General features: G+C 42.5%; 1 protein-coding gene across 1 annotated transcript in view; it reads right to left on the bottom strand.

Annotated features, from left to right (window-relative positions):
• Window positions 1-16012, bottom strand: part of E2F3 (E2F transcription factor 3) — a gene marked incomplete at both ends in the record, with an annotated part of 49620 nt that extends 33608 nt beyond the window's left edge. Inside the window, 2 exon segments of the mRNA XM_083359508.1 lie at window positions 15698-15973; window positions 15977-16012. Coding sequence (XP_083215634.1) covers window positions 15698-15973; window positions 15977-16012 — 312 coding nt within the window.
• Between the last annotated feature and the right edge of the window lie 7109 nt (window positions 16013-23121).

Here is a 23121-nt window from a genome sequence, read left to right as displayed (position 1 = left end):
GACCAAAACCCCTACATTTAGAAATAAGTGAGCACTGGGAGTTCATTTGTTTCCTAGTGGCTCCGAAATGACTGAGGCTGTAATCCTAGGATTAGCCTGGTTGAACAAATGGAAGCCATTTATCTGGTGGGAGAAGGGAATGAGGACTGTGAGGTTACCTATAGGACCCAAGCCCCCCCTTAATTCAACGGACGTTATGGGAGACTTTAGCCCATCCAATGAGCCAGCGCATATGGTGACCTTATCGCAACCAGGCAAGCTACTCATCCCCAGCGAGTACTGGGACCTAGTGGAGGCATTTAGTGAAAAAGAATGTGATGCCCTGCCTCCCACTGACCCAATGATTGCTCTATTGAACTGTTACCTGGAGCCAAACTCCCATGACCGAGAATGTATGCTATGTCCCCCCTTGAGATGGAGGAGATGCAGTGATATGTGGACAAAAATCTAGCGAGGAGATTCATTGAACGGGCCAAGTCTGCTCTGGTTGCCCCAGTGTTGTTTAAAGAGAAAAAAAATGGGTCACTTTGTCTCTGCGTAGATTATAAAAGTCTGAACACGGTGAGTGTAGAAAATAAATACCCCCTACCCCTCCTGAAGGACTTACTAACCCACCTGGCAATGGGAAGTGTCTTCACTAAGTTAGACCTGAGAGAGGCATATTACCGGGTGAGGATAAAGGAGGGAGATGAGTGGAAGACTGCTTTTAACTGTCCCATGGGGAGCTATCAATTTAAAGTCATGCCGTTTGGACTACAGGGGGCCCCAGCTGTCTTCATGCAGCTGATTAATCAGGTTCTACATGTCCATTTACACAAAGGGGTTCTGGTGTATCTTGATGACATCCTGATATACAGCACGAACATGACTGACCACGTAAAACTAGTGAGAGAAGTGCTAAAGAAACTGTTGAATGCCAAACTTTATGTCAAACTATCAAAGTGTGAGTTTCACCAGACCTGATTAGATTGTCTTGGCTACAGAATTTCCAACAAGGGCATTGAAAGGGACCCGACCAAAGTGAAAATCATAATTGAATGGCAGCCCCCAAAGACTCGCAAGCAGCTCCAAAGCTTCCTAGGATATTTTAGATTTAGATTTTATTAGATTTATATACCGCCCTTTCCCGAAGGACTCAGGGCGGTTTACAGGGCATTTTAAAATCACATCAATATAAAATACAAAGTTAAAAGAGAATTAAAAGATTAAATTATCCCTGAAAATAAAGCCCCAGTTAAAATTCTCAGCCTGGGTCAGAGAGCTCAAAGAGCCAAGTCTTCAGGTCCCGGCGGAATGAGCATAGGTCAGGGGCAGCTGGTTCCAGAGGGCAGGCGCACCCACAGAAAAGGCCCTCTCCCTGGGTGTTATCCGCCGGCAGTTGGATAAGCCAATTTCTACCATCAATTCATCCTCTCCTTTGCCGAAATTGCCCTACCCCTTATAGAATTACTAAAAACAGGCAAAGAGGAAGGGAAGCCGCGACCGGCCGACCACTAGCATGCACTATGAATTGTCAGACTGCTTTTGAGAACTTAAAAAGACTATTTGCTGTTGAACCGGTCTTAAAGCATCCCTGCCCAGGGAAGTCCTTTGTAATTCAAGCCAGTGACATAGCCATCGGAGCTGTACTACTACAAAAGAACCAGAGTGAGATCCTACAACCCTGCGTCTACACCTCTAAAAATTCACAAAGTGCAAGAGGAGGTGGGCTGTGTGGGAAAAGGAGGCTTTCACAATCTGCTGGGCTCTATTAAACTGAAGACACTATCTAGAAGCAGGGTGAACTAGAAATTCAGGTAAATGAGGGCGGATATGATATTGTTGCCATTACGGAAACATGGTGGGATGAAACCCACAAATGGAACACACAGCTAGAGGGATTTAAATTATTTAAAAGAAACAGACTAAACAAAAGAGGAGGTGGAGTTGCTCTCTATATAAGAAATAACTTTATCTCTACAGAAATAGAGCACAACAATGATGAAAACTGTAAACTTGAATGTATTTGGGTCAATATAAAAGGGGGGGAAAATGACATTGCCATAGGTGTATACTATAGGCCGCCCAACCAAGCAGAGGAAATTTTTTTAATTTTTTTTTTAATTCCATTTATATCCCGCCCTTCTCCGAAGACTCAGGGCGGCTTACAAGCTTAGCAGTAGCCTTCATTCTATGTATATGCCTGCTTATTAGGGCTTTCACACACACCCCAAGCGGCATTATTACAAAGTCAGCTTAATTGCCCCCAACAATCTGGGTCCTCATTTTACCTACCTCGGAAGGATGGAAGGCTGAGTCAACCTTGAGCCTGGTGGGACTCAAACCTGCACTAATTGCAGGCAGCTGGTGTTACTTTAAGGAGGCATTAGCCCACTGCTCCACCAAGGCTCTTTAATAGATGAACTTTTTGCTAGTCAGTTAACTAAGGTATGTAGGAAGCACATCACAATAGTAATGGGGGACTTTAATTACCCTGATATCAACTGGGAGACAAATTCTGCAGCAAGTGGAAGATCTAACAGATTCCTGACAAACCTAGCAGACAACTTTCTCTCCCAAAAAGTAGAGAAGGGAACTAGGGGATTAGCCATATTGGATTTAATTCTCACTAACAGAGATGAAATGATAGAAAGTGTCGAAGCCACAGGAACCTTGGGGGGAAGCGATCATGCAATATTGGAATTCAACATTATGGAAGCACAAGCAATAGAATACAGCCAAACTAGAGTCTTGGACTTTAAAAGAGCTAATTTCAATAAACTTAGAGAGACCTTGGGAAGAATTCCATGGATGAGAATCTAAAGGGGAAAACAACTCAAGAAGCTTGGGAAATTTTGAAAAGTGAGATAATAAAGGCCCAGTCTAGCACAATACCAACAAAGAAGAAAAATAACAGCTTTCAAAAGAAACCAGCATGGCTGCATAAAGAACTCTGGTAAACTGAAAGATAAAAAGGACAAGTATAAGAAGTGGAAAGAGGGGCACATAACTAAGTCAGAATATCAGCAAACAGCCCGTGCCTGCAAAGATGAAGTGAGAGAAGCTAAGGCTCAAAATTAACTAAGGCTTGTGACCAAAGTCAAAAATAACAAAAAAGCTTATTTCAACATATAAAAAACAAGAAAAAAGTTAAGGAAATGATTGGTCCATTAGTGGGGGAAAGTGGCAAGAAGGTGACAAGCAACAGGGAGAAAGCAGAACTATTTATCTCATTTTTTGCATCTGTCTTTACGCAAAGGGAAAAAACAGTCCAACCTACCAAAACCAGTGCCATAAAAAACAGAATAGAAACGCAAGTTAAGATAGGCAAGAAAATGGTAAGTGAGCACCTGTCCAGCCTAGACGAGTTCAAATCACCAGGACCAGACAGATTACACCCCAAGGTTCTCAAGGAACTGGCAGACGTGATCTCAGAACCACTGAACTATATTTTTCAAAGATCCTGGAGCACTGGAGAACTACCAGAGGACTGGAAGAGAGCTGATGTAGTTCCCATCTTCAAAAAAGGGAAAAAATAGATCCAGGAAACTACAGACCTATCAGCCTGACCTCAATACCTAGGAAGATTCTGGAAAGGATAATCAAACAACAAATGAGCGAACACCTTGATGCGAACAAAGTTATCACTAAAAGCCAACATGGGTTTGTCAAAAACAGATCATGCCAGACAAATCTTATTGCATTCTTTGACCACGTGACAAAACCAGTGGACCAGAGGAATGCTGTAGATATAATTTACTTGAACTTCAGTAAGGCATTTGTAAAGTAGATCACAACCTACTACTTGATAAGATAGAAAAATGTGGGTTAGATAGCATCACCCCCAGATGGATTTGTAGCTGGGTGACAGGCCATACTCAGCGTGTGGTCCTCAATGGAACTGCATCTACATGGAAGGAAGTGTGTAGTGGGGTGCCCCAGGGCTCTGTTCTGGGCCCAGTGCTCTTCAACATCTTCATCAACGATTTGGATGAGGGGAAAGATGGGGAACTCATCAAATTTGCAGACGACACCAAGCTGGCAGGAATAGCCAATACTCCAGAAGATAGGCTTAAGATACAGGAGGATCTGGACAGACTCGAACACTGGGCACTATCTAACAAAATGAAATTCAATGGTGAAAAAAGTAAGGTTCTACATTTAGGCAGGAAAAATCAAATGCACAGGTATAGTATAGGTGGTACCTTGCTCAATAGTAGCAACTGTGAGAGAGATCTCGGAGTCCTAGTGGACAATCACTTAAATACCTTGGGGAGCACCTGCAGCCGGCGTCAACTTCCCTCCGCCCAGTACGCTCCCACAGAGAGGGCCTCCTCAGGGTGCCACCGGTCAAAGAATGCTGACTGGTGGCCCCCAGGGGGAGGGCGTTCTCTGTGGGTGCACCGGATTTATGGAACCATCTTCCGGTCGAGCTCCGGATGGTGCCCGATCTCCGCTCCTTCCGGCGCGATCTTAAAACCCATCTCTTTAAACAAGCTGGCCTGGCCTGATGGGACGGGGTGGGATTTTTATAAATGAACTTTAATTTTAATCTGTATCAATTTATTATGGGCATTGTTTAATCACGTTTTAATAATTTTTAATTTTTGTATCTAGTTTTTATGTATTGCCCTGTTCACCGCCCTGAGTCCTCCGGGAGAAGGGCGGTATATAAAATAAATAAATAAATAAATAAATAAATAAATAAATAAATAAATAAATAAATAAATAAATATGAGCCAGCAGTGTGCTGCAGCTACCAAAAAAGCCAACACAGTGCTAGGCTGCATTAACAGAGGGATAAAATCAAGATAGCGTGAATACCACTTTACAATGCCTTGGTAAGGCTACACTTGGAATACTGCATCCAGTTTTGGTCACCACGATGTAAAAAAGATGTTGAGACTCTAGAAAGAGTACAGAGAAGAGCAACAAAGATGATTGGGGGACTGGAGTCTAAAACATATAGGGAACGGTTGCTGGAATTGGGTATGTGTAGTTTAATGAAGAGAAAGGTGAGGGGTGACATGATAGCAGTGTTCCAATATCTCAGGGGCTGCCACAAAGAAGAGGGAGTCAAGCTATTCTCCAAAGCACCTGAAAGCAGGACAAGAAGCAACGGATGGAAACTAGTCAAGGAGAGAAGCAACCTAGAACTAAGGAGAAACTTCCTGACAGTTAGAACAATTAACCAGTGGAACAACCTGCCTCCAGAAGTGGTGAATGCTCCAACACTGGAAGTTTTTAAGAAGAGACTGGCCAGCCACTTGTCTGAAATGGTATAGGGTTTCCTGCCTGAGAAGGGGGTTGGACTAGATAACCTCCAAGGTCCCTTCCAACTACCACCTCTTCTTCTTCTTCTTCTTCTTCTTCTTCTTCTTCTTCTTCTTCTTCTTCTTCTTCTTCTTCTTCTTCTTCTTCTTCTTCTTCTTCTTCTTCTTCTTCTTCTTCTTCTTCTTATTCTTATTATTATTATTATTATTATTATTATTATTATTATTATTATTATTACAAGATGCCTTTCAAGCTATGGACTGATCACAAAAATCTAGAACCACTGAAAACTCCCCGCAAATTGTCCCTGAAACAAGTGTGATGGGCGCAGTACTTTAACCATTTTAACTCCACTCTAAAATACATACAGAGAGGGAAAAACTTTTTAGCTGATGTTATATCCAGACTGCCCCAGTACAAAAGCCAGCGTGGTTAATGAGGCAATTATCCAATCCACAAACTGCTTCTCAACTCAAACCATGTACAGTTTTACTTCTAAAAGCCCCTAACCCCGATGACCCTGGGGCAAAAAAAAAAAAGAAGAGCTCCTCACCAACCAATGGTTCAAGGACAATCAAACCTCCCTAACATGCAGGGATGTTTTGGCTTACAAGGGGGGAAAGTTATACTTGCCGGAGACCCTCTGCCTTAACGCTCTCCAACATGAACATGACATAAAACAGGCTGGGCACTTTGGGTATTTAAAAACTCTACACCTCATCTGCCGACAATTTTGGTGGCTGGGATTGAAACGGGATGTAGAAAACTATGTTCAGAGTTTTGCTGTATGTGCCACCATGGAAAGAATTCCAGGGAAACCCCCTGGGTAATTGCAATCAGTAGCAAACCCTTCTCAACCATGGGAAGAAATTGCTATGGATTTTATAGATGATCTACCTGAAAGTAGAGGAAATAAAGTCATCTGAACTGTGATAGATCTGTTTTCAAAACAGGCTCACTTCATTGCCTGCAAAGGGCTCCCGTCCACCCAACGAATGACCAAAATTTTCTTGAAACACATCTACTGGCTGCATGGCGCATCTAAACGAATAATTTCAGACAGGCGGGTGCAATTCACAGCTAGGTTTTGGAGATGTTTTCTTAAAACTAACTGGATCATCTCAAGGCCTATAATCTGGTTTTCATCCATCTACCAATGGGGCGGCTGAATCTGCAAACTCAATGGTCGAGCAGTATCTCCGATGCTATGTGGATTATCAACAAATGAACTGGACTGACCTCTTGCCTTTTGCAGAGATGGCTTACAATAACTCTGTTCACAGCAGCTACAGGAAAAGAGTTCAGCCCGATACCCAAATACCCCCAGGTGCCCACCGCTTCTCAGACACTTGATCAATGGGTGAGGGGGTGGGAAGAAGTTTGGAAAACCACAAAAACTGCTTTAAAAAAGGCTTCCAAGACCTATTAAAAACAGGCAGATGAAAAAAGGGTTCCTCAAAGGACATTTCAAGTTGGGGAAAAAGTCTACCTATCAACTAAATATTTACGGCTCAAAGTACCTAGTAAGAAGCTAGGACCAAAGTTCTTGGGACTTTTTCCCATTGTAAAGATAATTAACCTGGTCACAGTGGAATTAAAGCTCCCTAGGCTCTTAGGACCCCTTCATGGATTACTGCCTTGTCGTGGCAAAGGGGCTTGCGTAATTCAATGAAGCTATGAGCTATGCCGTGCAGGGCCACCCAAGACGGAAAGGTCATAGCAGAGAGTTCTGACAAAACGTGATCCACTGGAGAAGGAAATGGCAACCCACTCCACTATCTTTGCCATGAAAACCCTATGGACAGTACCAAAAGGCAAAACGATATGACGCTGGAAGATGAGCCCCTCAGGTCACAAGGCGTCCAATATGCTACTGGGGAAGAGCAGAGGGCTAGTACTAGTAGCGCCAGAAAGAATGAAGCGACTGGGCCAAAGCCGAAAGGACGCTCAGCTGTGGATGTGTCTGGTGGTGAAAGGAAAGTCCGATGCTGTAAAGATTTTTTCTCCGTAGGAACCTGGAATGTAAGATCCATGAATCAAGAAAAGCTGGACGTGGTCAAACAAGAGATGACAAGACTGAACATGGACATCTTACAGTAGGTATCAGTGAACTAAAATGGACAGGAATGGGTGAATTTAATTCAGATGACCAGGTATACTACTGCGGGCAAGAATCCCTCAGAAGAAATGGAGTAGCCTTCACAGTCAATAAAAGAGTAGGAAAAGCAATACTGGGATACAATCCTCAAAATGACAGAATGATCTCAGTTCGAATCCAAGGCAAACCATTCAATATCACAGTAGTCCAAGTCTATGCCCCAACCACCGGTGCTGAAGAGGATGAAATTGACCGGTTCTATGAAGCCCTACAGCACCTTATAGAACTAACACCAAAAAATGATGTCCTTATCATCACGGGGGATTGGAATGCTAATGTAGGAAGCCAAAAGATAAGCGGAATAACAGGCAAGTTTGGCCTTGGAGTACAAAATGAAGCAGGGCACAGGCTGATAGAATTTTGTCAAGAGAATACGATGGTCACAGCAAACACTCTTTTCCAACAACCCGAGATGGCTCTACACATGGACATCACCACACAGCCAACACAGAAATCAGATTGACTATATGCTCTGCAGCCAAAGATGGAGACGCTCTATACAGTCAGTAAAAACAAGACCATGAGCTGACTGTGGCTCAGACCATGAGCTTCTCATTGTAAAGTTTAGGCTTAAACTGAAGAAAGTAGGGAAAAGCGCTAGGCCACTCAGGTATGAATTAAATCATATCCCTGTTGAATATACAGTAGAGGTGACAAAATAGATTTAATGAATTAGATCTGATAGACAGAGTGCCTGAAGAACTATGGACAGAGGTTCGCAACATTGTACAAGAGGTAGCAACCAAAACCATCCCAAAGAAAAAGAAATACAAGAAAGCAAAATGGCTGTGTGAGGAAGCTTTGCAAATAGCTGAGGAAAGGAGGGAAACGAAAGGCAAGGGAGAAAAAGAAAGATACACCCAATTGAATGCAGAATTCCAGAGAATAGCTAGAAGAGATAAGAATGCCTTCTTAAATGAACAGTGCAAAGAAATAGAAGAAAACAATAGAATAGGGAGGACCAGAGATCTTTTCAAGAAAATTGGAGAGATGAAGGGAATGTTTAATGCAAAAATGGGCATGACAAAGGACCAAAATGGCAGGGACCTAACAGAGGCAGAAGAGATTAAGAAGAGGTGACAAAATTACACAGAAGAACTATACAAGAATGAGCTTAACGTCCCTGATAATCACAATGAGGTGGTCACTGACCTCGAGCCAGACATCCTAGAATGTGAAGTGAAGTGGGCCTTAGAAAAGATGAGCAACAACAAAGCTAGTGGAGGTGACAGTATTCCAGCTGAGCTATTCAAAATCTTAAAAGACGATGCAGTAAAAGTGCTGCACTCAATTTGCCAGCAAATTTGGAAAACTCAACAGTGGCCACAGGATTGGAAAAGATCTGTTTACATTCCAATTCCAAAGAAAGGCAGTGCCAAAGAATGTTCAAACTATCGCACCATTGCACTCATTTCTCATGCTAGTAAAGTTATGCTTAAAATCCTACAAGCTAGACTCCAGCAGTATGTGGATCGAGAACTACCAGAAGTACAGGCAGGATTTCGAAGAGACAGAGGAACTAGAGATCAAATTGCCAACATACGCTGGATCATGGAGAAAGCTAGAGTTCCAGAAAAACATCTACTTCTGCTTCATTGACTATGCTAAAGCCTTTGATTGTGTGGATCATAACAAACTGTGGCAAGTTCTTAGAGATGGGCATACCAGACCATCTTATTTGTCTCTTGAGAAACCTATATGTAGGCCAAGAAGCAACAGTGGGAACTGGACACGGAACCACTGATTGGTTCAAAATTGGGAAAGGAGTCTGGCAAGGCTGTATACTGTCGCCCTGCCTATTTAACTTATATGCAGAGCACATCATGAGAAAGGCAGGGCTAGATGAATCAAAAGTTGGAATTAAGATTGCCAGAAGAAATATCAACAACCTAAGATATGCAGATGATACCACTCTAATGGCAGAAAGTGAAGAACAACTAAAGAGCCTCTTGTTGCGGGTGAAGAAGGAGAGTACAAAATGTGGGTTGAAACTTAACATTAAAACAACCAAGATCATGGCATCCGGCCCTCTCAATTCCTGGCAAATAGATGGGGACGAAATGGAGGTAGTGACAGATTTTATTTTCCTGGGCTCCAAGATCACTGCAGATGGGCACTGTAGCCAAGAAATTAAAAGACGCTAACTCCTCAGGAGGAAAGCCATGGCAAATCTAGACAGCACACTAAAAAGCAGAGACATCACCCTGTCAACAAAAGTGTGTATAGTCAAGGCTATGGTCTTCCCAGTTGCAATGTATGGCAGTGAAAGTTGGACCATAAAAAAGGCTGAGCGCCAAAGAATTGAGGCCTTTGAACTCTGGTGCTGGAGAAGACTCCTGCGAGTCCCTTGGACTGCAAGGCGATCAAACTGGTCAGTCCTAGAGATCAACCCTGACTGCTCTTTAGAAGGCCAGATCCTAAAGCTAAAACTTAAATACTTTGGCCACCTAATGAGAAGGAAGGACTCGCTGGAGAAGAGCCTAAATGCTGGGAAAGATTGAGGGCAAGAGAAGAAGGGGACGACAGAGAATGAGGTGGCTGGATGGAGTCACTGAAGCAGTAGGCGTGAGCTTAAATGGACTCCAGAAGATGGTAGAGGATAGGAAGGCCTGGAGGAACATTGTCCATAGGGTCGTGATGGGTCGGACACGACTTTGCAGCTAACAACCACAGGTTCTTAGGAAAAGTTCATCCTGTTTTCCATTGCAGCCTCTGGAAACCTTATTGGAGTTCAAGAACTTAGGGAGTTTAAGACCTCCCCCTAAGAAGGCACCCGGACCCCTCGTAGTGGCAGGACAGACTCGCTATAAAGTAAAGCATATTCTTGATTCTAGAATTTTTAAAGGGAAATCCAGCCCGCGAAGTGGTTTCATGTGGCCCGCGAAGCCATCCTGGGAACAGTGAGGGAACGGCCCCCAGTGCCTTGGCCCTGGCCCAGAGACCCTCCTTCTTCCAGAGACCCTCAGATCTGTCCCGCTCCTGCCCAGGCCCCCATAGGCACCCTTGATGCGAACGATGTAGAGCTGGCCATGCCACCCAGTAGGCCATACGCACTCTAGCCATGCCCACCCAGTAGGCCACGCCCACCCTGACCAAACCCACCCGGCCCCTTGAGGGCAACCACAATGCTGATGCGGCCCTCAATTAAATTGAGTTTGACACCCCTGGACTAGAGGGTTATACAAACATCAGTTAGTTTATGGTTATGTTCATGAGAAAACTGAAAATAAGTTTGAGTAAACTACAGTTAAGGTATTCCTAGGTAAACATGAGAAGCAAGCATATCCACTGGATGCTGAAGCTGCTTTTATTTGGGTGATTAAACTTTTCCAGTGGTACTTACAACTACTTGACTCTCAACTTTTAATCATTCAGTCAGAAATCTTAGTTCTATATGTATCTGTACATAGATACAGGTAGATGCAAGATTAGAGACGGTCAAAAATCCTGTTCCTTCTTTAATTTCTATGAGAAGTATTGGCAGCATCAAGAACCTTTTTTATTGGGTATTTGCACCAATTTATTGCAAGCATGAACATAACCATCTGCCTGATGATCTGCAAATATGTGCTTTAGATTGCCAAAGAAGGAAGCTTCTGCAAAATGTACAGTAGCTCTCCTCTGCACCCACTTTTCGGTCAGTGATGTATCACAGATGACTAATTTTGATATTGCTGATCTGCTAATATCTATGTATTGTGCAATTGTCTGCAAAGCTGACATTTTAAAATCCTAAGCAACATTCTTTGATCCCAATAATCATTTTCCACCAAATTAGAAAAACGCATATTGCGAGATTGTAATCAGCACTTTACTTGATCTGAGGAAATATAAGCTAAATACTTTAACATTTGAAACTGTCACACCACTATGGTAGATGTTTGCTTTAATTCATCCATATGAATTCAAACATTGACCCTGAATGTCCCCTCTGTTCCTCATCTATCAAGTAATATGCATATAGAATCCCATTTTTATGGACATATTTTGGCATTTATGTTCACATACATTTTTTCAGCATCTATTCTTCTCTAGAGCAGAAAGTCATCCTGAAGCAGTTGCTAAAAATATGGAAGGACCAAATATTTAGTTATTTTTTCTTAGTGCATGTAAATATATACAACAAAGATAGCAAAATAGAAAAGTAATGCCCTAGTTAATATGCAAATAGTCCTTGAATTATGACTATAATTGAGCCCACAATTTTAGTCATACGTCATGACAATTGTAAAGTAGATGACCACTTGACCATGCCCAATTTTACAACATTTTATGCAGCAGTTGTTAAGCGGTCATTAAGCAAACCCATTGTTCACTATGGGGCAGCTTTTGGGGATGGGCAGGCCATTTTCTGGATCTGACATAACTTCAAATAGATTTAATTTGAGGACTATCTATACTTCATTTTGGTGAGGCTGTTCTTCGCTTCTTGGTATGTAGGTAAAAATACCCTGTCCAGTCGTGCCCGACTCTAGGGGGCAGTGCTCACTGCCATTTCTTAGCTGAGGAAGTCACTGTTGTCTGAAGACACTTCCATGGTCATTTGGCCAACATGACTATACACTGAGCCGCACGAAATGCTGTTACCGCCCCAACAAAATGGTACCTATTTATCTACTTATATTTGCATGCTTTCAAACTGCTAGGTGGGCAAGAGTTGGGGCAAGTAACAGGAGCTCATCCCGTTGTGTGGTGCTCAGGTCTTGAACCCAGGCTGTTAGCTTTCCAGCCAACAAGCCCACCATCATACCACTGAGCCATTGGGCCCCTCTGTTTCTTGGTATATGCAATTCAAACTCAGTGTAAAGATTTTTCTTGACATGTCCTTCAAGGGTACCTTGAAAGCTGTTGCTGTAAACTATGGCTAAAACTGCTTTATTTATTTGTGTGATTTATATGGTCATTGATCACACAGGTGATTCTGGGCAAGGTACAAAGGTTAAGAACAAAAATACCTCACAACATATAACTCTGATGCCCAAGGATAAACAAACAAACTAGCACACCAGCAGTAGCAGAGCTGATTTAAATTCCTGACCCAAAGTCTTGGAGAAATAGCCATGTATTCAATGCCAAACATGGTGGAGGCCATCTGAATCTCTAGAGGGAATGCTGATCCATAGGGCAGGTGGTCCCCTTAAGAAAGTATGACTTCAGGGTACAAGATACTGTTTGATAGAAGGGATTTAGACCATGCCCCTTCTATTAGATCTGGTGAGATGAGCAGAGACGGAGAGACATAGTCTTGCAAATAATTTCTAGTACTTCCAATGTCATTCTAAACACAATGGAACTATAATGGAATTCTGAGTGTGGAAATTACAACATATATGGGAAACATCAAGTTGGACAAGGATACCTTACTCTTCATTACAGGACCTAAATTATCATGGCGGCCATGATGATTAGAAATAGTGTGTCTGAACAGATGGAGCACTGCAACATAGATTGTACACTTGCTTTAAACTAATTGTAATAGCTACAATTTAGGACACTGCCATAAGAATATAAATTGACTGTTCTTTATTTTAAAAAAAAATCTGCACAAACCCCACTATTAGAAACAAATATCCTAAGCAGATGGTCATATGTTATTCAACAGATTTAAGTTTATACATCCACTATGTCATAGGTTGTTTAAATCATAACTTGTGAATATAAAAATGAATATCTCACACTAATCCATTCATGAATGCATAATGTGCATCCTTCCAGATGTTGCCGTAACTAGCACAGCCAGTAGAAAGAAGTCTTGATTCAGTAACATCTGAAAGTCTCCATATTAGGAACCCATACAACACAGTTTATTATAAAAGTGGAACTTGGATTAAAACAAAGTACTTTTATTGAGCCAATAAATATTCAGAAAGAGTTAAGCAAACAATTTTCTAATATTCAACACAATTTAGATATGTTTAGAATTATTTACTAGCATAACTCTGATTGTGTCATCAGGGTTTTCTTTCATATCACATCTCTAGCCCATGTACAGAAATGCACATCATACTTTTTAGGAAAGAAATTTAAATCACTGCTTTCTTGTTTTCATTTTTTCTATTTTTACTGTTTCATGTTTTTATTCTTATTACAAAAACATAAAACTGAATAGGCATTTTTTATAAAAAAGATGCTAGTGTAACCCTAATTACTTTAATTGGTTTTAAGTAACAAGACAGTTTCACTCAAGTGTCAACCCTATGATACAAACAATGTATGATTTGTTTTTTGCTCTTCCTCTATACTGTAGTCTGGCTAGTCTTCTCTAGAGTGAATTTCCCTAGCCAAGACAAACCAAACAGGTATAATAATTTTAAAAAAAAACAGTCATATGGAGGCACAGGCCTTTTAGCTTCAAAGTATGGCACAAAAGGTAAACCATATATTATGGGGAAAGAGAAAAAGGAATGTAAAGGCCCACGACCAACAGCCTATGCTTGCTGTGAAGAAGCTTTGCAAAATAAATCTGTGTGGCCTTCTAACTGTACCTGTGAAAAGCCATGGATCTAATAAGCCTCCCCAGAAAAGGTTTCTGAGCAAGGCCCGAGATGGGGTGGCCTAGAATTCAAGACCACACCTATTCTTTTCATTTTATTCTGCTTACCTTTATTGCCTCCCATTTGCCCAAAGGGGAGACCATTATTTTCTTTCTGTTTTCCCCCATATCTCCAGTATCTCCATTCGGCGCTTTTACCCAAATTTTCATTTCAACTTCTGAACTACCAGGTCGGATGACAAGTGTATTTGTTGTAACAAGCAGGAATTGGAAAGGGAAAAAAAAAAGTCTCCAAGAACCATTTCAGAAAGGAGCAGAGAGGGTGCAAGGAGTAAATTATTCCACAACCCCCAAACATTCTCACACATTAGTTTTTCAACTAATTCCCCCCCCCCAGCTACCCTTTGCCCTCCTCAAGGTAACAGCCAAGACATTATAATCAAATTATACTTAGCAGGAGGGGTGGGGGTGGGGTGAAAGTTGAGGAACAAGAAAGGGAAGGCTTCATTTCCAAGCCTACCCACCTCACCCCACCCAAACCACGAAGACATTTCAAATATATAGGATAAGCAGGCAGGCAACGGTGGCTGGCCTGAAGCAGTTACTTGAACCGGCCAACTTTGAGGGAGCCATCTCCAGTGACAGCAGAAATGCCAGAACTCAACTCCAGAGAAAAACATGAGGGGGGGGGGGGGGAAGAGGAAGAACGGGGGTTTCCATAACGGTAATTTTAGCAGAAGGGATACCTAGGGCAGCGAGGGGACACTTGGAGGGGGGGGGTAACTTAGTACCCCAACTTCACAGCCCCTCCCCGGAAACAGAAGAGGGAGCATTTGCTTGAGGGAATTTCTGTTGGGCAAGCGGAATCTGCTCACACTTCGGGGAGCGACTGTTGCAGCCAGCACCTTAACTGCGCCCCCACGACACACACACACACACACACACACACACCCCACGCTTCCTTAACCTACCTGCTGCAGGGGCATTTCCAAGCCTAACAATGCCCCCCCTCCCGACAGCTCCAAGAGTTGAGGATCGGGAAGGGCCGCGTGTCTGTAGGCGAGAGAGGCGGCGAGACGGGCACAGGCGCGCACCCTGTTGTGTTAGGTGTGCAGTTCTGTGTGGTTGCTCAGGCCAGAGGAAGGCTCTGGTGTGTGTCCCCCCTCCCCCGCTCGGATCAGCACCCCCTCCTTCCCTCTCTCCCTCCTTCGCCCGGCTCCCAGTCACAAACGCGGCCTCGGCGCACGTGTGCGAAACGTCACCACCGAGTCCGGGGGTGAAGAGAAAAAGCGACCAGCGGGACAGAGAGCCTTCCTCTTCCCCACGGCCATGCTGCCTGCTCAGACCCTGAACCCCACCGCTGGGGAGAGGAGGGTCGAAACCCGGCCGGCCTTCTCGCGCATTCACACGAACACGCCGCCAGTTGCCCCTAATCCCTAGTTCTCCCATTCCAGTGCGCCGTTTGCAACGCCGGCCTCTTTGTTCCTGCCATAAGGCAAAGGAAGGAGACTGCTCCCCCCCCAGTGGTCCCCCCCTTAATTGGAGGACAACTACCACCCCCCGAGATTTATTTCAATCAGTTGGGGACGCCCTAATTGCCCCAAATCCTACCCCCGGCTGCTGGGCCATGATGTCTTCCCGCCAGAAGGAAAGGAAAGGAAAGATAAAAAGTTTGTGGCACTGGGGTAGACTTCACAGACGACAGCGTCCACGGTGCCCCTCTTTCAGGGAGCACCCCCGTACCGCAGCGCAGAAAGGAAACTCAGCCCCAGAGACAGGGAAGGAGGAATTACCAGGGATCGGCCTCCGCTTTCACTGGCGGGAGGCACCAGCACCGCCCGTCCGGCGGGCCCGCGCGGGGTACAGCACAAGGAGGTGCCTCCCACGAGATTAGGCCGAGCGCCCTCCGCCGTGCCACAATCAGCCCTGGGGAAACTGGAACCCAGCGCGGATGCCCCGGAACTGCTGTGGAACTGAATGAAAGCGCTGGCGGCGGCAGGAGCGAAGCGAGCTGGGAGGCTGACTACAACCGCGGGGGTCCCTCCGGAATCCATGGGAGGCGAAGCCGACTAAGTAGGGAGGCCGTGCGGGTGGAGTCCCCTCCGCATCCTTCTTGTACGGATCTGCACCCGGAGCCGAGTCTCCTCCCACCCCTTTCGCTCGCCACCCCTTCCCCCCGGGCCTTCCCTAGTCTTGAGCTACTTAAGGCCCGAGCCCGGCTCGAAATGGTCCAGGCTGCGAATCCCGGAGAAGGAGCCAGCTTTAGGAGGCAAGGTTACTAAGGCGAAGGAGCCCGCATTATGGGCAGATGCGGCGGATGGATTGCGGCCACTCCCGCTGTGTGGGGCTAGCTGGAAAATGGCTCCAGGAAGCAGCGGCAGCTGCCGCTGACAATGAATAAAGAGAAGGGAGAAGGGTTACGCGCCAAGAGCCTCCCGCGAAACTCAGATTTCCCGCTCGCTTTTCAAACCAGATTTGCATAGCCCCGCCCTTTCAGCGTGCCAAGCCTGGATCGTTAACTCATTGGTCTACTCCCTCTGCCAGGTCTCCCAATCGCGAGAGCCTTGGACACTTTGCCAGTTTCTCATTGGGTCATAAAGGCACGGGGTTGCCCTGTTTTGCATTCTCCTTGCCGATTGGTTCATCAGTTGGGGGATTCCCTTTCGAGATGCCGGGATTCCGGATTTTAACGCCGAGCCTCCCACCCTCAGTCTTTATTCCTTTCCGAACTTTTCTTTTGCTTTACAGTGAAGAGGGAAACACGGCACCGGTTTGCACTCAAAATAAGTCACAGACATAAAAAGGAACTCGGTGGATTGCTGGGATATTAAAAGTAAAATTGCCGACATCTAAACCAGATTCGGAAGAAATTAAACTGGTACGGCTGCGTGAAGAATATTGTAATTTATGCCATAATTAAGCTTATAATGACCTACAAGATTTACCCCTCCCTTTCCTTTGGTCATCTGATAGATATCTGACTATTGTCGGTAGATCACTAAAAACTTTTGACTGGTAATAGCTGGAGCAAAATCATCTCCTAGAACTGCAAATTCAAATTATATTGTTCAAGTGGCTAAGCATTAATAAAATTCATTTTGTTTGGAAGATCTGTGGACAAATGGCTTTTTAGCATTCAAACAGCTGGTGGACTCACAATTAATGGCAATTTGCACTAGGCTCTATTTGATAGATTTCTGATTTAGACTGAATAATAGACAAAGCTGAGCCCACACGCCTGAATTATATTTACCATAGTTTGTGGCAGATATGGTAATGCCCTTGCTTTATATAATTTATTAAAACTGGAAGTAATTGTTACCATTGCTGCTGGAAGGAGCTATGCAATTATTAATCTAAGCAGATATCAGTTCAAATATTGAATGCATTTTAGATGATGTTAATTTTAAGTCCATTTTTAACATTTTGGTATTATTTTCTCAGATATTATTTCAATTTATTGTTAGATTCAATCTTTCCTTCAGGATATTGTTACCTTCTCTTCCCATCCTCCCACAACAATAACTCTATGAGAGTGGTTGGGCTGAGGCAGAGTTTGGGCTATCAGTGAGGGTAGCAAACTATAAATAATTCAGTTTGCATTATTTTATCACCAGAAGAATTACTATTTTAATTTTTGGCAACCCTGTCAGGTAGTTGAGAAAGACAGTCACTAATTTGTCTACAGGAGACTTAGAACTCACAATCTCCCGATTTCTTAATTTAATAAATTAACCATGGTTTGGTTTTAACATCTGGTCCTTGCAAATAAATTATTGTAGCCACATGAAATTCATAGGACCTGGAGCTTCCGATTCTGCTGGGGGTAAGTTGCATACAATGGAAAGAGAAAGGATGGTTTGCATGGCCTTTTTAACAGGGCTTTTTGGTTTAAAGGAATTGCACCAAGTCTCTTTCTTTATATATTTCTGGTTTTAGCCTTCATGCCACAGAACCGTAATTGCCTCCTTTCACTAATGAAAACAATATATCCAGTGCTTTCAAACTAACAGCCTACTGTAAAGTACCCCAGTCTCTAAACCAGGTTGTTCCTAATTGAACCAAAGGGATTACGAGAGCAAAATGTTTCATAAGGTTTAGTATATAACATGCCCAACAGATGACCATGAGGAGCAGTGTGCATGGAATGGGATAAATAAAAGCATAAAGATTTAAATAGTTTAAGGCACGCATGTTCAACTGGTAGACCCTGGCTCACATGCGGCCCTGGACAGCTAGTAATGTGGCCACACAAGATTTATATTAAAAAAGGAACTTTGCTACAGTTGGACCATAAGAGAGGCTGAATACCAAAGAATTGAGGCCTTTGAACTATGGTGCTGAAGAAGACTCCTGCGAGTCCCAAGCTAATTATGTTACATTTAAGGACACAATCCTATGGTGAACAGATGCCATCTGAGACACTACAGGTAAAATCCTACTTGGGAAAACAAGCACAATGTCTTGGTTAAATTGGTACTCTGTTAGTACAGCACTGCACTGGCAGAATGGTACATGCAGAATTGATAAGATGGGCACAAGGAACACATTTATGTTTTAAAACCATCCCACCTTTCTTGGTGATATACTTTCATATTGAACTTTGAGACAGGGCAATGAAATTCCTCCTTCTCTTCCTACCACTGAATTTATTGGAGGGGGGGGAGAATCATTTTGAAATCAATTGTCCCATCTTTGTCACCACAAGTGTGGATAGTATAACAGTTGGCACCAAGGCATAGTGCACTCTCATTAGCATCTTATGATACATACTACAGAGTACAGGATAAACCCACTCAGGTTTAGCATAGTATGTTAAGCAAACACTGTGAGTTGCCCTACACTAGTGCAAACAATATATAACAAGCATAACAAAGGTAAAGCAAATAATTGCAATCTTGTGAACAGTTCTCCTGTTTTTAAGGAAACAAAGGAAAAAAGAAGGCTCAGAAAGTGCAAAGTATATAATAAAGTTCCAAAGACACTCACTGAAAAAAAATAGAAAACCATTTATTTGAACAGAAGAAGATGAACAGCAGCAAGGTGGATGGACTTAGTCAGAGCGGTGATGAATACACTGTTGGAAGAGATGAAGAACCAGATTAGAAACAGATTGTTGTTGAGTAAATTCATTCAATAAGCATCAACAGCAACTTGATGGCATATAATCAATTTCTGCTGTACAGAACTGTGCAATGATCACATTGATAAGATGCTTAATTTTCTAACAGATTAGCCAGGAGAATAAAATGTTCTAAACTAATCATAATAATTAGAACTTTTCACTTGAAAACATTTCAGTGGTTCTTTGAGCATCTTTTCTAATTCCATCTTAAAATATATTATGAGCTTCCCCTACTATCATACTTAAGAAGCAGTCTTGATCTGCTACCGAAAAGTTAATTGGCTTCATTTTATATGTTTTAAAGTTATAGTGTATATATCAACTAGTAAGGGTCAGTGTCACAGCTACCGGTAATTCTAAGAAGTCATTCTATACAGGGGCAAGGAAAGATGGCACGATTGTAAAGTTGATCTTAGTATTTCTATCCTTAGCCTTATTATTCTATAACAAAAAGAAAAATAATTTTAATACAAATACACATTGGGAATATAAAATATTATAAGGAAGAGACAAAAGGTGGTGGTGGGGAAACGTCCAACCACTATAAGCAATAAAAGAAAGGTAGTTTAGTGTAGTGGTTAAGGCATCAGGATAGAAACCAGGAGTTAGCTGGGTGACCTTTCTTTCAGCCCTAGGAAGCCGGCAATAGCAAACCATTTCTGAAATCTTCCCAAGAAAACTTCAGGGACTTCTCCAGGCAGTTGCCAGGAGTCGACACAAGAACAAAAGCTGTAAAATACAGGGAGATGACTAACAAGTCTTTACTAACCAGCAGATCTGAACTATCATGTGGGTAATATATATACTAACAACTTAGTCGTGTACTACAGTATAAGGTATTTTTATATCCAATTTCTATCAAATATTAAACTATAACATTATATGGTTGCTGCAACTGAATTTGAAAAATCCTATGAATAATGCCTAGGACATACTGTATATGAGATTAATGTATACATTCCAGAATGGAAACTTGGAATTAGAGAATTAGTCCTTGATTAGTAACACGTTCAGTGATTATTCAAAATTACAATGATGCTGAATGAGACTTATGTCCAGTTCTTGAAGTTGCAGCCAGTTCAGCAGCCCCATGGTCATGTGACTATGATTTGGGAGCTTGACAACAGGTGTGCATTTAAAAAGGGTCCCATGGTCCCATAAATGCCATTTGCAATTCACCGCATCTAACAAGCCAAGGAAGATACACATCAGTCAGGTTATGTTGTGCTTAACTACTGCACAGAATTTGCTTAACAACCACAATAGGATCTGCCATTTGTATCTGCCAGAACTGTGATTTTAAATTGGTGCTATCATGTGTTTTTTCACTTTACGATTGTTTTGAACTTTCCAATCTCAAATATGTTATTAACTGACGACTATCTATATAATAGAGGGACGCGGTAGCTCAGTGGGTTAGGATGCTGAGCTTGTCGATCAGAAGGTCGGCAGTTTGGCAGGTCGAATCCTGAGTGCCGCGTAGCAGAGTGCCTGTTACTCGTCCCAGCTTCTGCCAACCTAGCAGTTCGAAAGCACGTAAAAATGCAAGTAGGAAAATAGGGACCACTATGGTGGGAAGGTAAGAGCGTTCCGTGCGCCTTTGGCATCTAGTCATGCTGGCCACATGACCACGGAGTCGTCCTCGGACAAGCGCTGGCTCTTCGGCTTTGAAATGGAGATAAGCACCGGCCCCTAGAGTTGGAAACTAGCACGCATGTGCGGGGGAACCTTTACCTTTTATCTATATAATATAAAGCTACCATAAAAATAAATATCTGTAGAAAGATTCTGTCTACATGTCTACATGATGTTCCTTTAGGGTATATCATGACATTTGTTCTAACCCTTTTCTTTAATCACAATTATTTTCTACTGTATTTCAAAATTCAAAATGCTTAGACTTTTAGATGTTTTCAGATGAAATTTTTGCAAAACTCACTTTCCTTCTCCATAAAGGTAAATCATGATTCCAAACTACCCAGAGTTACCTTGTGCAAAGATGGGCAGCCAATAAATTTTATCAATAAAAATAAAATAGTAATAAATTTTCCTTTGTATTCTTCCCAATATTCCCATCACTGCTCTTGTTCTTTCTTTTTAACCACAGAATATATATCCACCCACTATTCTTCTTGCCTATATTGCAAAACAGACTGAGGCTAATGTTATTTGGATATGCACATCACAAAGTAAAAATCTGTCCCTCAGATTATAAACTCCAGTTTAACCACACAAGCACAGACTCACTGTCCTAGAGAAAAATGTGGATTAACAGTTCAAAGATTGCTTATTGTCCTCTACTAATCCCTTTAGGGCTAATGATTCCAGGAAATCTGATATGGATAGTATAAAGTTAATTACAGTAAGTCCTCCTCATTCCCTTAGTTACATAGGCCACAATTAAGGCACTATTTATTTCTTCATTCTCATAGTATTTGCAACCAGAGACACCATCTTTTGCAGAAGATGTCCTGTCCCTGCCCAGCTTGACCTCTCTAGCAAGTCCTAAATAAACCACGATATATCAAAGATTGCCTTCTCCATATATATTCACTTGTTCACACCAGTCATAATCTGAAGTTTTTTTCCCTAATTGCTTTCCAGAGGTTGGAATGAGATTGGTTCTAGGACCAGCTACCAAGCACTCTACAAACATGTGATCGCCATTTGCAATCTTCTCTGCTGACTTTTTAAAATCAGTTTATTATTTTAAAAGTAACCCAAGGCAGCAAACATACCTACTACTCCTTCCTTCCTCCTCCTATTTTCCCCACAACAACCCTGTGAGGTGAGTTGGATTGAAAGAGAGTGACTGGCCCAAAGTCACTCAGCTGGGGTTTATGCGTAAGGCAGGACTAGAACTCACACTCTCCTGGTTTCTAGGCCAGCACCTTGACTATTACATCAAACTGGCTCTGTAAAACTGTAAAAATATTTTTAATATAAATACATCAAATGCAAATCTTACATGTCACATGAGGTAAACATTGCTTGGTTAAAAGAAAAAAAAGTACAAAAGTGTAATATTCTGAATAGACCATAAGGTGGCACCAATCTACTATAAGATATTAAAATAGAAAAAACGAGGTCATCTGAAACATGCCACATACAGATTCAAGGCTGCCATAAAACATAGTTATTGAGCTTGTACTGAAGTAATTAAAAAACTGATCTTAAGTGCATACAGCAAAATAAATTAAATTTTGGCATGGCTTTTGCTTAAAGCTTTTTGCTGTTTCTTAGACATGGCCCAAATCCTGAAGCAAACTCTTCTTTTTATCTAAACCACTTGGGTTAGCCACATGGGTTAATTGGGTCTTTTATCAGAGTTTTGGACGAAGTAGTACATTCCCCTTTCTTTTCCTAGCTCAGGCACAGCAAAATCATGCAGTCTCCTGGGTTATGTGCTAAAAACTGAAATGTAAGAGAAGTTATGAATTCTGACTCAACTCTGTCATTTAGACTGAGAGTGAGATTGCGGTATTATGAATGCAGGCTGGCTATTCATAAAAGGGGTCATAGCATGGATTCCTTTGCCCACTCTCCAATAAAATCTACTAATGCTCTGTATTATCATGAAGGCACAATGTTTTCCTGTTAATACCCTTATGTAATGAAACAACCATTTCCCAAGTCAGATCAGCCCACATTATGGCCTTCTGCAAAGTAGAAAAAGCAACGCACAGAACAGAATATCTGGGGGGATGAAGAATGTGCACCACCCATATTACTGAGCTGCTATCTTGTGTTAGTAATTGTGTGCTCAGACAGGGCTAGTTCTAGGCCTAGGCAACGTAAGCAGTCCCCTAGGGCAGGGCTTTACAACCTTTTCACCCTTGTACCACTTTTAGGATATGGCAACATCCGAGTATCACCAGTCGCCTAGCAGGGTGTCAAAAACTTGATGACCCCAAAAGTGTCTTATGACCATTTTTCACACGACTTTTGCAGCATCCCCAGGGTCATGTGATTTACATTCGGATGCTTTGCAACTGATTCATACTTATGACGGTCACAGTGTCATGTGATCACCTTTTGCAAATTTTTGACAAGCAAAGTCAATGGCTTGGGGGGGGGCATGGCCAGCTCAAG

Source organism: Vipera ursinii (assembly GCF_947247035.1).
Source record: "Vipera ursinii genome assembly, chromosome: 3".
In the NCBI taxonomy this organism is placed as follows: domain Eukaryota; kingdom Metazoa; phylum Chordata; class Lepidosauria; order Squamata; family Viperidae; genus Vipera; species Vipera ursinii.
Note: the sequence above shows the minus strand (reverse complement) of the source record. Positions and strands in the feature narration are given on the sequence as shown.